At 45.1% G+C, this 12386-nt stretch overlaps 1 protein-coding gene across 1 annotated transcript in view; it reads left to right on the forward strand.

Moving 5' to 3' along the window:
* cacng2a (calcium channel, voltage-dependent, gamma subunit 2a) overlaps positions 1–12386 on the forward strand; it is a 37866-nt gene extending 25480 nt beyond the window's left edge. Inside the window, exons 2-4 of the mRNA XM_044051591.1 lie at positions 234–317; positions 9808–9948; positions 10560–12386. Of these exons, the coding sequence (XP_043907526.1) occupies positions 234–317; positions 9808–9948; positions 10560–11095 (761 nt within the window). The 3' untranslated portion in view covers positions 11096–12386. The remainder of the gene's footprint in view (positions 1–233; positions 318–9807; positions 9949–10559) is intronic.

Genomic DNA, 12386 nt, shown 5'->3' on the forward strand with positions numbered 1-12386 from the left:
TGCAAGACACCGACGCTCGCTCTCAGTGGAAACATGGTCACCAGCAATGGCGACAGGACGCACAGTCGACTTTGTAAATGATGGTGCCGTATGCGCCACATGGTTGGTGTAGTGGCAGCAAGTAGACCTGGGTTTGTGACCCCCGTCACATCCATTTTTATGGATGATGTAACAGTTTCTGTCTCGTATTAACTCAGCTGATCTTTCTCTCTCTCCCTCTGCCCCCCCCACAGGAAACTTCAAAGGAATGTGTAAACAGATAGACCACTTTCCCGAGGACACAGATCATGCAGCGGACCCATCCGAGTACTTCTTACGTGAGTATCACGTCTTCCTTTTCTTCAACAGTTTGTGGGTTATTTTTGTGTCTCCTCTCCTCTTTCCCCTCTCCTCTCCTTTCTCCTCTCTCCCTCTCTCCTCTCCTCTCCTCTCCTCTCCTCTCCTCGCTGGCAAACAGCTCGTCTGTTTTCACAGACAGTGTTACAGTCGCTTGTGTGTAACCTGTAAACACAGACCCATTGATTTCTGCTCCATTTTCCTTTGTGCAAGCGAGACACAGACACCTGACGAACCCGTTTTCCAATGCCTGTCCTAAAAGATCAGCCATAGCAGTTCAGATGATGCTCAGATGATGCACAGATGATGCTCAGATGAGGCTCAGATGATGCTCAGATGATGCTCAGATGTTGCTCAGATGTTGCTGATGATGCAGATGATGCAGATGATGCATGTTGCTGATGCCTCGGATGATGCTGTTGCTCTGATGTTGCTGCAGATGTTGCGGATGATGTTGCTGGATGATGATGATGATGCTCGGATGTTGCTCGGATGATGCTCGGATGATGCTCGGATGATGCTCGGATGATGCTCGGAGGATGCTCAGAGGATGCTCACAATCGTGCACTGCTGTTAGTGTCGTTGGTGCTGTGCTCTCCTGTGATTGGCCGGCGGATGTCTTTGGGACAGCGTTTGGCGCAGTCACTTGTCTCAGTTGCTAGGACAGTGTAGCTAACTGATGCTAGGGGCAGCTGTTTCCATGGTCACTGTCACAGGGAAGCAACAGATGCAAGATATCGGCGTTGCCTTGGTTACAACACTGCTCCACTGTTGTGTAATAAACAGTGACACGGAAATATAATGGATATAAATAATGGTATTCAAGCAACGAAAATTGACTTAATATCTTAATAGTTTTTTCTGTAAACTGAAGTTTGTAAACCACTCACTCTCCCACACCAAAGTGTATAGAGAAAATCTGTGTTTTTAGCTCGCAGGGACACAGGAGCTGCTGCTCCACTGCCGCTTTGTTTTGTCACTTTGTGTCACTGAGGCGAATCTTTGATGATATTTACATAACGTGGACGTGTGTGGGTGTGGAAAGTATGATTTTGGTCTTTCACATGTCCCCACCCTCGGTCTCATAGTCCACATTCAGCAAAACAAGAATTTAAACATCGATGACAGTTCTGTCATTCTGATCCCGAGCGATTTCTATTCCAACAGCTTTAATTAATGTGAAAAACAGAAAAACTTTTGTCACTGCATGAGATGCCGTCATCGATTTGTGGATCCACATGGAGATATTACATCTGATCCTGATTTGGATACGCGTGCATGCGTGAGCAGTGATGAGAATATCCACACGCATGCACGCACACACACACACAAGCCCAGAATATAAATGGAGCTTTTCATTACAGTCAGTGCTGGGCAGTAACACATTAGTTAGTAACACATTACAGTGATTGGATTTTCCTTTTTTTCCCTCTCCAGTCATTTCATTACAGCGTTGTGTGACAGGTTTGAGGGTCTGCCAGGAGTTCTCTGCACTTCTCATATCATAACTTCTCTTTTTAGATTTACAAAAACACAACAAATACACGTGGGATTTCTGTGACCTTGGGATGACAGTTTTTTTTCAACACTGTTGTGCTGTTTTTTCTCAATTTGTGTTTTTTTCTGGCCATTAAAAGTGACATAACTGGAAAAAACCTTCACGATATCCAGGCCTCCTGGATTTAGTTTTGATTTCATGGTTGTAGAATTGTCAGAAAATGTTCATTGAGTGAGTTCTTTTTTCCCCAAGATAACTTTCACTTTCCATATCTAGCAGTTATTCAACCGTTTAGGAATCACAGTGCTAAGAAGCTGACGTCACAAACATGTGACGCGCTGGTGAATCTTTGTCTGTGATTGGACGCTCGTTCCGGCGGAAGGCCTGAAAGCCCTGGTATACTTCCGTCTGGTTCTTATCCAGAAGAACCAGACGTGTCCAAGTGAGTTGTCGCATCGTCCTCTTCTTCTTTGGTAGGAATGCGGCGTTCTATTCCCTGTGTCCAGAGTTTTACTGCCACCCGATGTTGAAGTGGGATACTCCAGGACCCTAACATGCAAGTATACCAGGGTCTGCGATATGCAGCGCACAATGCGGCCTTGAGGTTCTGCGGTAATGACATGTACACGTTCTCTTGAATTTTCTGCCAACAGGGTTTAGTACAGTTCTCAGGATCAGGTGGGACGTCCTGGTCCTGGACGTCCGCCAGACCAGTGTGTGCGTGTGTGCGCATGTGTTATCACCTTCCCACTCTCTGATTGGAGGAGAAGCCCACACGACTCCCAGCGGTTTGCCAATTAGGACACTGACATCCATAAATATTTCAGCCTCTTTCTTATATAGGTCAGGCTTCTCTCGGAGTCGCCGTCTTCGTCTCTCGCTCTGGTCACCCTCACATCGGTGATACATCATGTCAGTCATACAGCATCTACTGTCATAGGCGACCATGATGAGTCACACGATGAAGCCTTTAAATGGGCGGGAGTGACCTTTTACTGGGGTCTTTGGTTTGTGCAGCCATTGCCGGGAACCAACCAGGGACAGGGTTTAAGTCTATGTCGAAGTTTGTAAACCACTCACTCTCCCACACCAAACCTCATAGAGAAAATCAGTGATTCTAACATCACAGCATACAGGAGTTGATGATCCACTGCTGCCTCTGTCACTACGTTCAAATGTCTTATTTTGTGACTTGTGAGTGTTTGAAATCCTCTTTTTAGATTTATCTTAGTGACACAAAGTGACCACACGAGGCAGCAGTGTGGAGACATCACCAGACAGAGTAGAGTGGACGATGGAAAGACTCGGTGTCATGGTTGCCGTGACTTCAGGGGAAATTACTTGAACCTTAACCATAACTACTACTGACCAAACCTAAAAGCAAGACCTTGTAAGGACATTTTTCTGGTTCTTTAGTTGTGATGGTTAAGGTAAGTGGGTTAGGGATATGCATTATGTCTGTCTATCTTTGTGAGGAAATTTTGTCTTGTTCTCACAACTTTTAAGGGTTTCCTTGTAGGATTACGAGTTGGTTTTAGCTCTTGTTGTTTGTTTTGTTTACATATTATTTCTTTTCCTTACGTTATTTCTATTTTTCTACTGTGTTGTTGGAGATTTGGCTCCTTCTTTAAAATAGGAAACACTTTGTTTGATGACTTTTATCAAGTGTAATCCATAGATTACTAAAGCTGTGAAGATGAACAAAAAATAATCCCGGGGCCAATTTTTACTCCACCTGTGCACGTTTTTCTGTGGTATTTCTGCGTGAACTTTTGACTCTTTTCATGCGTTCATGTGAGAGTATTCACTGACATTGGCGATGGAAGGGCAGGCCCTGTCACCGCCTGTTTCACCCCGAGGCCGCGCAGCAGACTGGACGCTCGTCTGAACTTTGGTGTCGCCCGATAAAATCAATGGGTCTGGGGCAGGACACGCGGTGGCTTGTAGGGCAGAGCAGGGCGGGGCCACGAGAATCCCCGACTCGTCAACCAGCACCAGTGGCCTCTACTAGTACCAGTTAGTGTGTGTGGAGTGGAGGGGGGCGGGGCTTCACATGGGCTGTGATGAGGTTGTCAGAAGGTCACATCCTGTGTAAAATCTTTGTGGTGAGTAAAAATACAGTGTTGATTTAGCAGGTGTTTTCCGCTTGGTCACAGTGACATTGAGCGGAATGTTCTTCTCGCGGTATCCGCGGTAACAAATAAGGGATCCATTGACTGATATAAACACACAGCACACACACACACACAGCACACAGACACGGGGCCTAATAAATTAAAACCCAATCATTTTTGTCCTGGTCGACCGTGTGAGTGATAGCACTTTAACTTTATATCTTATTAACTGTGAATGAAGAGGCGGTACAGAGGAGTGAGTGTGTGTGTGTGTGTATGTTGAAGACAGGCAGTGGTTCTCAGTTGTCATGTTCGCATTGTCAGAAGATGGCGCTATCCTCACCCTTAAGCTATGCAGGTTTGAAAATGCTACTTTTGAGAATTGATTAACAAAAATATCTAAAAACGCCACCTCTGTGTTTTCGTGTAGAAAACCAAAACGCTAAAATCCTGTTAAACGTTAAATCCCCCAGCCTCCCCAACATTTGTTATATGGAATAACTATATGGAATAACTTTAACAATAACTGATAATTATTCAACATATGATAGTTTTGATCAGGACTGAAGTTGAGATTTAACCCAAAAAGACAGATCTGTAATATTTTCATAGCAGTTTTTGGAAGTGGACATTTTTGTCATTCATGACTTAAGAAGGTAGTCAATTTTAAATTTGATGCTACACAAAAACTAATAATGCAAATATTTGTGGCTAATCTTTGCATATCTAAGACAGGAAAAAAAAAATCCCCCAGCCACCAAACATTTGATGTATGTTAAATAACTCAATTATTATGTTTCTTCATCAACAACAGTGACAAAGTTATCAAACTGGCATTTAAAGGTTAAAATCCTCAAATTTTGTTTGGTCGTTGTTTAAGAGATTTATGCAGGCAAAAAGTTTTCAATCACAGTTTCTTGGAAGTGGACCTTTTTTATCCTTATCAACTTAAGAGAGTAATAAATTATTTACATATATAAACAGCAATGCTTACTTTTTTGTAACATCAGCTGCATTTCCCTATTCATTATTCGCCATTTTTGTCATATTTTTTTTCCCATTTGACTTCATTTTTGTAGTTTTATTTATTTGTTATTCTTGGTACTTTTGTCTGTTCATCCTCATGTTCTGCAAATATCGCAAACATCGTGTTCTGGACGAGGGCGGTGCAAGGGCTCAGTGATGAGGAAGAGGAAGAGGAAGAGGAGGAGGAGGAGAGGGGATTAATAAGCATTTGTAGTATTAAATCAATGTGCCCGGGAGCTAAAGGCACCTGATGACCTCGTTCTGCACATCAGCACTTTCACAACTGGGGTAATCAACCCTGTCAATGAACGAGTGAACGGAGAGATAAGGTGTGAATAGAGAGACAGAACATGTTCATTCACCTGTATGTTCACATGAACTCATACAGCAGTGTTATTACTTTTTTATTTTAAAGTTAACGGTATAATAGATTTGTATATAGATTTGTTAAATCGTCTGCTGGGCCCATATACTAATGCTGGCGGCCAGTTTTGGTCCACGGGCCACCAATTGCTGACCACAGACTTTTTTTTATATTTAGATTTACCTTTCTGTTGAATGAGTGAAGAGGCAGTAGATGTAGAAGTCGCTGTGAAAGACTGCCCTGCATGTTCTAGATGTTTCTCTGCTCACACGCTCACACACACACACACACACCTGATTCACACGCTCATCATCAAGCTCTGCAAGAGCCTCATAAACGAGCCATTCATTTGAATCAGGTGTGTGTGTGTGTGTGTGTGTGTGTGTGTGAGCGAGCTACCGCGTCTTTGACAGTGTCTCCTACAGTGTCTTCTACTGTGTCTTCTACAGCGCCTTCCACAGTGTTTTCTACAGCGTCTTCTACAGAGCTTTAGTGTCTCCTACAGTGTCTTCTATTGTGTCTTTGTCAGCGCCTCCTACAGCATCTTCAACGGTGTCTTCTACAGAGCTTTAGCATCTTCTACAGCGTCTTCTACAGTGTTTTCTAAAGCGTCTTCTACAGAGCTTTAGTGTCTCCTACAGCATCTTCTACAGTGTCTTCTACAGAGCTTTAGCATCTTCTACAGCGTCCTCTACAGCATCTTCTACAGTGTCTCTACAGCATCTTCTAGCGTTTCTACAGAGCTTTAGCGTCTCCTACAGCATCTTCTACAGTGTCTCCTATTGTGTCTTTGTCAGCGCCTCCTACAGCATCTTCAACGGTGTCTTCTACAGAGCTTTAGCATCTTCTACAGCGTCTTCTACAGCATCTTCTACAGCGTCTTCTACAGTGTTTTCTAAAGCGTCTTCTACAGAGCTTTAGAAACATGAGGAGCAGTGAAGGACAAACGGTGCTCAGCCTTTAGAAAATGTCCTTAACTGGCTGTCACGCTAATGTGCACGTCGCAGGGGGAAGAAACAGGAGACGTGCGACCTCATCCCAAATCAAAACGGCGACCTCGGTGCTAATCACACGTCTCCCGGGAGCGTCCTCTCATGTGGGGGACGAGGCCAGGGCTTCAGAAACACAAGCCACCGCTGAGGTCGACAAACTGTCATCGGCCATTAGCGCAGAGGTCAACACTTTCATCTGGACGGTGGGGGACGGGGGGGACGCCGTGTCCTCGCAGCCGGAGATTGACAGCGTGTTTCACCGTCTCTCTGTCAGAGTAATGTTACCCTGGCTGAGATAATATGCGTTTACCCAGCGTCTGTGAAGTGGAACAGATGAACAGTAAACACGCTTCACACTTCGTGACGAGGCCTCTGTTTAAAGCTGCAGTGCGTAACTTTTGTTCTGCAGCGTCCTTCATCTAAACCAGGGGTCTGCAACCTGCGGCTCGAGAGACGTCCCCAGACATTTGGACATGAAGACGGACACATCAAGCAGCTCCAGCCACATATGCAATTTAGCGACTTAGCAAAAAGGCTCATCTAATGAAACATATCCCTACAGTATCTTAACAATTACGTTTCACTGACTTTTTCACCAGGAAACTGAAGTTTGTAAAGCACTCACTCTCCCACACCAAACCTCACAGAGCAAATCAGTGATTATAACATCACAGCACACAGGAGTTGTCAATCCACTGCTGCCTCCATCAGTAAATTCAAATGTCTTGTTTTGTAAAATCTGGTGTGACACAAAGTGACCACACGAGGCAGCAGAGGACCAGCAGCTCCTGAGTGGTTCACAAACTGTAGTTTCTGAGAAAAAAAGGCTGTTTTTTTGTTTTGAGATGAAGCAGCAAACACATTCTTAGGATGTTAGAGGCTACAGTCAAGCTGCGAAACAAAAGCCTTTTTTTAGATTGAGACATCTGTTATTCATCCTGCAACACCAGATACAGTCAGATTATCACCTTTGTCAAGACCTACACTGAATATAAACCAAGTTTTGAAGTTGAAACTGACATTATCTTGAATTTTACCGTAACTTTGGGATCATTTAAAGTCATTGTGAGCAGCTGAAACAGGTCAGCCTTGTGACATGATCGTCATGAGTCAGAGGTGGCTGATGTTTAAACTGGAGGTCAACAGCAGTTCAAAATATGAACAAATCAATATGGATGTGTCTCTTTTTTTCCCCCCTCTGCACTCACTCGTCCACTGGTTAGTTCCAGTCTGTTTGTCCAGCCGTCCGTGTCTGAAGCTCTGAAGCTCTGAAGCTCTGAAGGACTTCAAAGACAACATGAAACCACCTGAACGTGCCGGAAACCTGGAGAACATTTAAACCTGACATGGCGCTCGAGCTGCACAGAGCAGCTGCCGTGTGATTCACATAATACATTACACAGGACTTAAAAGTAGATAAGTGTCGCTTTAGTAAATAGTAATAAATAAAGGTGCAACTGTAAAATAAACCAGATCACAATCAGTCAACCTGACTAAAAGATGTAGTTACTGGTTATGTTGACACTCATTTTTATTCTGTTGCACAGATAAATCAGTAGTGCATCATATCATATAACAGGGTTCCTACACCTTGGTTCACATCAAATTCAAGGACTTCCAGGACCAATTCCCTCAAATTCAAGGACTTCTCAAACTTTCTGAGACCAATTCCCTCAAATTCAAGGACTATGAAGACTTTCTAAGACCAATACCCACAAATTCAAGTACTCTTTGAAGACTTTCCAGGACCAGTTCCCTCAAATTAAAGGACTCTTTGAAAACTTTCCAGGACCAATTCCCTCAAATTCAAGGACTTTTCCAACTCATCCAAATATGGCCTCTTCTGGTTTAAAAAACCAAGGTGGCGCTCTCACCCAGGTGATGCAGTGTGAACAGACCGCATCCCTGCCTGCATGGTTAACGAGCAGAGTGATGCATTTAGAGCAGGACACAGGCTCAGGGTCGACTCTCAAGACAACTTAATATTTAATCAGCCCGCCTCAACGGCAACCCTAAACCCCCACAATCCCCTCTGGTCGCTCAAAGGGGACGGAGGGGACAACACTTTATCTCTCAAATTGTCTCGCACTTTGACTGTGAGGGGGAATGAAGTGAGAGGGGTTTGACGGCGACGGCGGCGACCACGTGGAGCAGAAAACTCACATCTTTTTGTTTTCTTTATGAGGGATCTAAATAATAAAGTTTGAATTTCTTGTGCAAAATTCAAACACTTTCAATGACCTCATGTCTCACGTTTCAAGCGAACCACACAGTGGAACATGAACCATTCCACTCCACGGCTACAGATAACAGCTGTTTCCAGCTGTTTCTGTTTGTTTCTTTGCTCGTCGATAATTAGCTGCAAGGACACAGTTTGTGGTTTTTCAAGGTCTCTGCACCGAGGCCACAGCCAGAGCCTTTATGACTTGTGTGGTTTACTCCGTGGACCAGGGAGGGAGGGAGGGAGGGAGGGAGAGGGGGAGAGAGAGAGAGAAAAAGAGTCAAGCAGCATGATTACATAAGGTTGGATAACAGGCTCACTGTGGGAATACACACTCAGTAGACAGTGTTGATGGAGTCTTTCACAGTCCTGATGGGGTGTTGATTAGGATGTGCTCACACGAGGAGCAGATGCTGAAACCGTTTATAACGTGCGTTGTCTTCTCTCTTTGTCTCTCCTCTGGTGATCCTTCTTACTCTGGACGTAGGATTTTAAAGCTGAAAAACGTCTCGGATTGAGGCCTGACAAGACAATTGTCCTCTGTATTGATTGCTCTGCTACTATTTAGGGCTTTTATACCGTTCTAGCACGACCGTTTTTGCTCTTCCATTAGACAACACCCCGCACAAGACAATCCAGAACTCTTGTCATGTGTTGTTCCACGCTGGTGGAATGACCCACCGAGTGCTACCAGAACAGGGGCATTCCAGGGGTCTTCAAGAAGCTTCAAGAAGCTTGAGAACCCAGCTCTTCCAAGAGCATCTTCTGTCCTAGCACTTACCTTAACCCCTCCCCTGCACTTGGATCCACTTCCACTCTCACCCTCTATCAGTCCACTGATCCAATCGAGTTCTTTCCAAGACTTCTTCTATGTAGCGTATTCCTCTTTTGTAAGTCGCGTCTGCTAAATGCTTAAATGTTCCTTCTCTGACAAGGTTCCAAGCGAGCTGAGCCTGAAAACATGTGTTAATCTCCAACATTTAGCAAAGGAAATGTCTAAAATGTCAATATATAACAGAGGAGTCTGGTGGATTTAGTGACAGCACTGCTGACAGCCGGCGATCGTGAGCCCAACCACGACCACGTTCTGTGGTATTTCAAAAACGCCATAAGAACCTGCACATTTGGGCGTGATTGTATTTTGGGACTGTAACTGTTTGGGTAAAATCTCTTAAAAAATCTTACACTTTGTTGATTTCGTCTCACGCGAACGCCGTCTCATCTCTCCTCACTCTTTGTCCTCCGCTGGTTTCCAGGTGCGGTGCGAGCCTCCAGCATCTTCCCCATCCTCAGTGTCATCCTGCTCTTCATGGGAGGATTGTGTATAGCTGCCAGTGAGTTCTACAAGTCACGCCACAACATCATCCTCAGTGCAGGGATCTTCTTTGTGTCTGCAGGTGAGACAAACACACACACACACACACACAGCGGCAGGAACTCCAGGAAGTGTTAGAGTAGTGACGAAGGATAAGAGCATTAAATCCACCGATATAAGCATTGAAGTGTTGAGTTGACAAACTGCTGCTAATGTTGCAGAACACAAGACTTTTAATTTATCTGTGGTCTGGGATTAGTGAGGAAGTGAGGAAAGAAGAAGTAAAGAAGTGGGGAAGAGAAGGATGTGAGGAAAGGAGAAGTAAAGAAGTGGGGAAGAGAAGGAAATGAGGAAGAAGGAAAGAAGTGAGGAAGACAAGGAAATGAGTGAAGAAAGAGGAAAGAAGTGAGGAAGACAAGGAAATGAGCGAAGGAAGAAGAAAAGAAGTGAGGAAGATAAGGAAGTAAGGAAAGGAAGAAGGAAAGAAGTGAGGAAGCGAAGGAAGTGAGGAAAAGAAGAAGGAACTAAGTGAGGAAGAGAAGAAAGTGAGGAAAGAAGAAGGAAAGGAAGTGAGGAAACAATATCTTGGAACTCAAACAAACACAAACATCCTGGAGTTCATCCTCGATTATAATTTCTTTGTTTTTCATCGTGAACTCTCTACCCATAATCCATCTTTTCTGCAACTCTCAGGTCTGAGTAACATCATTGGGATCATCGTGTACATATCAGCCAATGCGGGGGACCCTTCAAAAAGTGACTCCAAGAAGAACAGCTACTCTTACGGATGGTCCTTCTACTTCGGCGCACTCTCCTTCATCATGGCTGAGATGGTGGGCGTCTTAGCTGTGCACATGTTCATCGACCGCCATCGGCAGCTGCGAATAGGTGCGCGCGCAGCCGACTACCTCCAAGGCTCGGCCATAACACGAATCCCCAGCTACCGCTACCGCTACAGGCGCCGCTCGCGCTCCTCTTCCCGCTCCACAGATCCGTCGCACTCCCGTGACACCTCACCTGTGGGCCTCAAGGGCTTCAGTGCGCTGCCGTCCACAGAGATCTCAATGTACACACTGCCGCGGGACACCCTCAAGTCCTCTGGCACACCCACCGCCACCTACAACTCTGAGAGGGACCACAACTTCCTGCAGGTCCACAACTGCATCCAGAAGGACCTGAAAGACTCGAGTCACACCAACACAGCGAATCGCCGAACCACGCCAGTATGAGGGAGTGGACACAGGTCAGGTCAGGCCGGCCGTGGCGGTGAGTGAAGACCAGGAGACATGGGAACCCCAGTGGGTGCGGTACACCCCACCCCCCCGGAGAAGATGGATTTCCATGTTTATAGACATTAGTTGTTTTTGTTCAGGTGCATGACGTTTTCCATTTCCACTGCTGAGGGAGTTCCAACAGGTCTGCGATGTTCCTGGAGTAAGAATGGGTCAGGTTGTACCAAAAGAGCTTGCTCTGTCGTATCTTTAGCGAAGAGTTTGTTTATGAAAGGGAAGCTGGGTGAGGGAAATAGGGAACAAGCCAAGTTCATGATCTCATTGCCACCCAGCCAGCCACTCCATGTGGGTCCCACAAGGGTTATATGTGGGCTGACAATTAGGCTCCCAAAAGGGGTTGGCCATGGTGGCCCTACCCACATTTGCCCACTTCAAGCTTGGTAAACTTGGTAAGCTTTCTAGGCTACCTGGGTACTAAGTGGGATTGAAGTGGGCAAGTCATACAGGTCCCATGTGGTTTCAGTAAAATGGGCCCCAAATGGGAAGCCAATTTCGGCACAGGTGAAGCCAACATGGAAACCACGGACAAACACACTTGGCACCCGAATTGTCAGCCAGAACATAACCCTTATGGGGGGTGAGCGAATTAGGGAACGAGCCAAGTTCATGATCTCATCGCCACCCAGCCAGCCAGTCCATTGGGTCCCATAAGGGTAGTATTAGGGCTGGCAATTGGGGTCCCAAGAGGGATTATCCATGGTGGCCCTACCCAGGTTTTCTCACTTCAAGCTTGGTACACTTGGTAAACTTTCTAGGCTACCGGGGTACTAAGTGGGCATGGGATTGAAGTGGGCAAGTCATGCAGGTTTCACATGATTTCTAACCCTAACCCACGTGGGAAGCCAATTTCGGCAAACACGGGTGGAGCCAACATGGACACGAAGGACCCACTTAGGACCCGTATTGTCAACCGATTATGGGGTCCACATGGACATTCTGGCTTGGTTTGGATGGAGCAACATGTCGACCTCTTCCTCAGCCAGACTTATTTTATTTATTAACTCTTTTTTTTGTTTTTTTGCATTAAAACTGTGAATTGTTACAGTTTGGGATTCAGTATGAATTAGCCCAATCTGTAATCTCTAACAAAGGTACTAAATATGTATTACTTTTATAAATAAATTATTATGTTAATAATCAAGAGTTACAAGACTTTACCGAAGCAAAAAAACAAACAAAAAACAAGTTATAACTAAACCAAGTGCTGTTGATAAACACGAGAAAAGAC

This window comes from Solea senegalensis, linkage group LG19 (genome assembly GCF_019176455.1).
Source record: "Solea senegalensis isolate Sse05_10M linkage group LG19, IFAPA_SoseM_1, whole genome shotgun sequence".
Taxonomy (NCBI): Eukaryota; Metazoa; Chordata; class Actinopteri; order Pleuronectiformes; family Soleidae; genus Solea; species Solea senegalensis.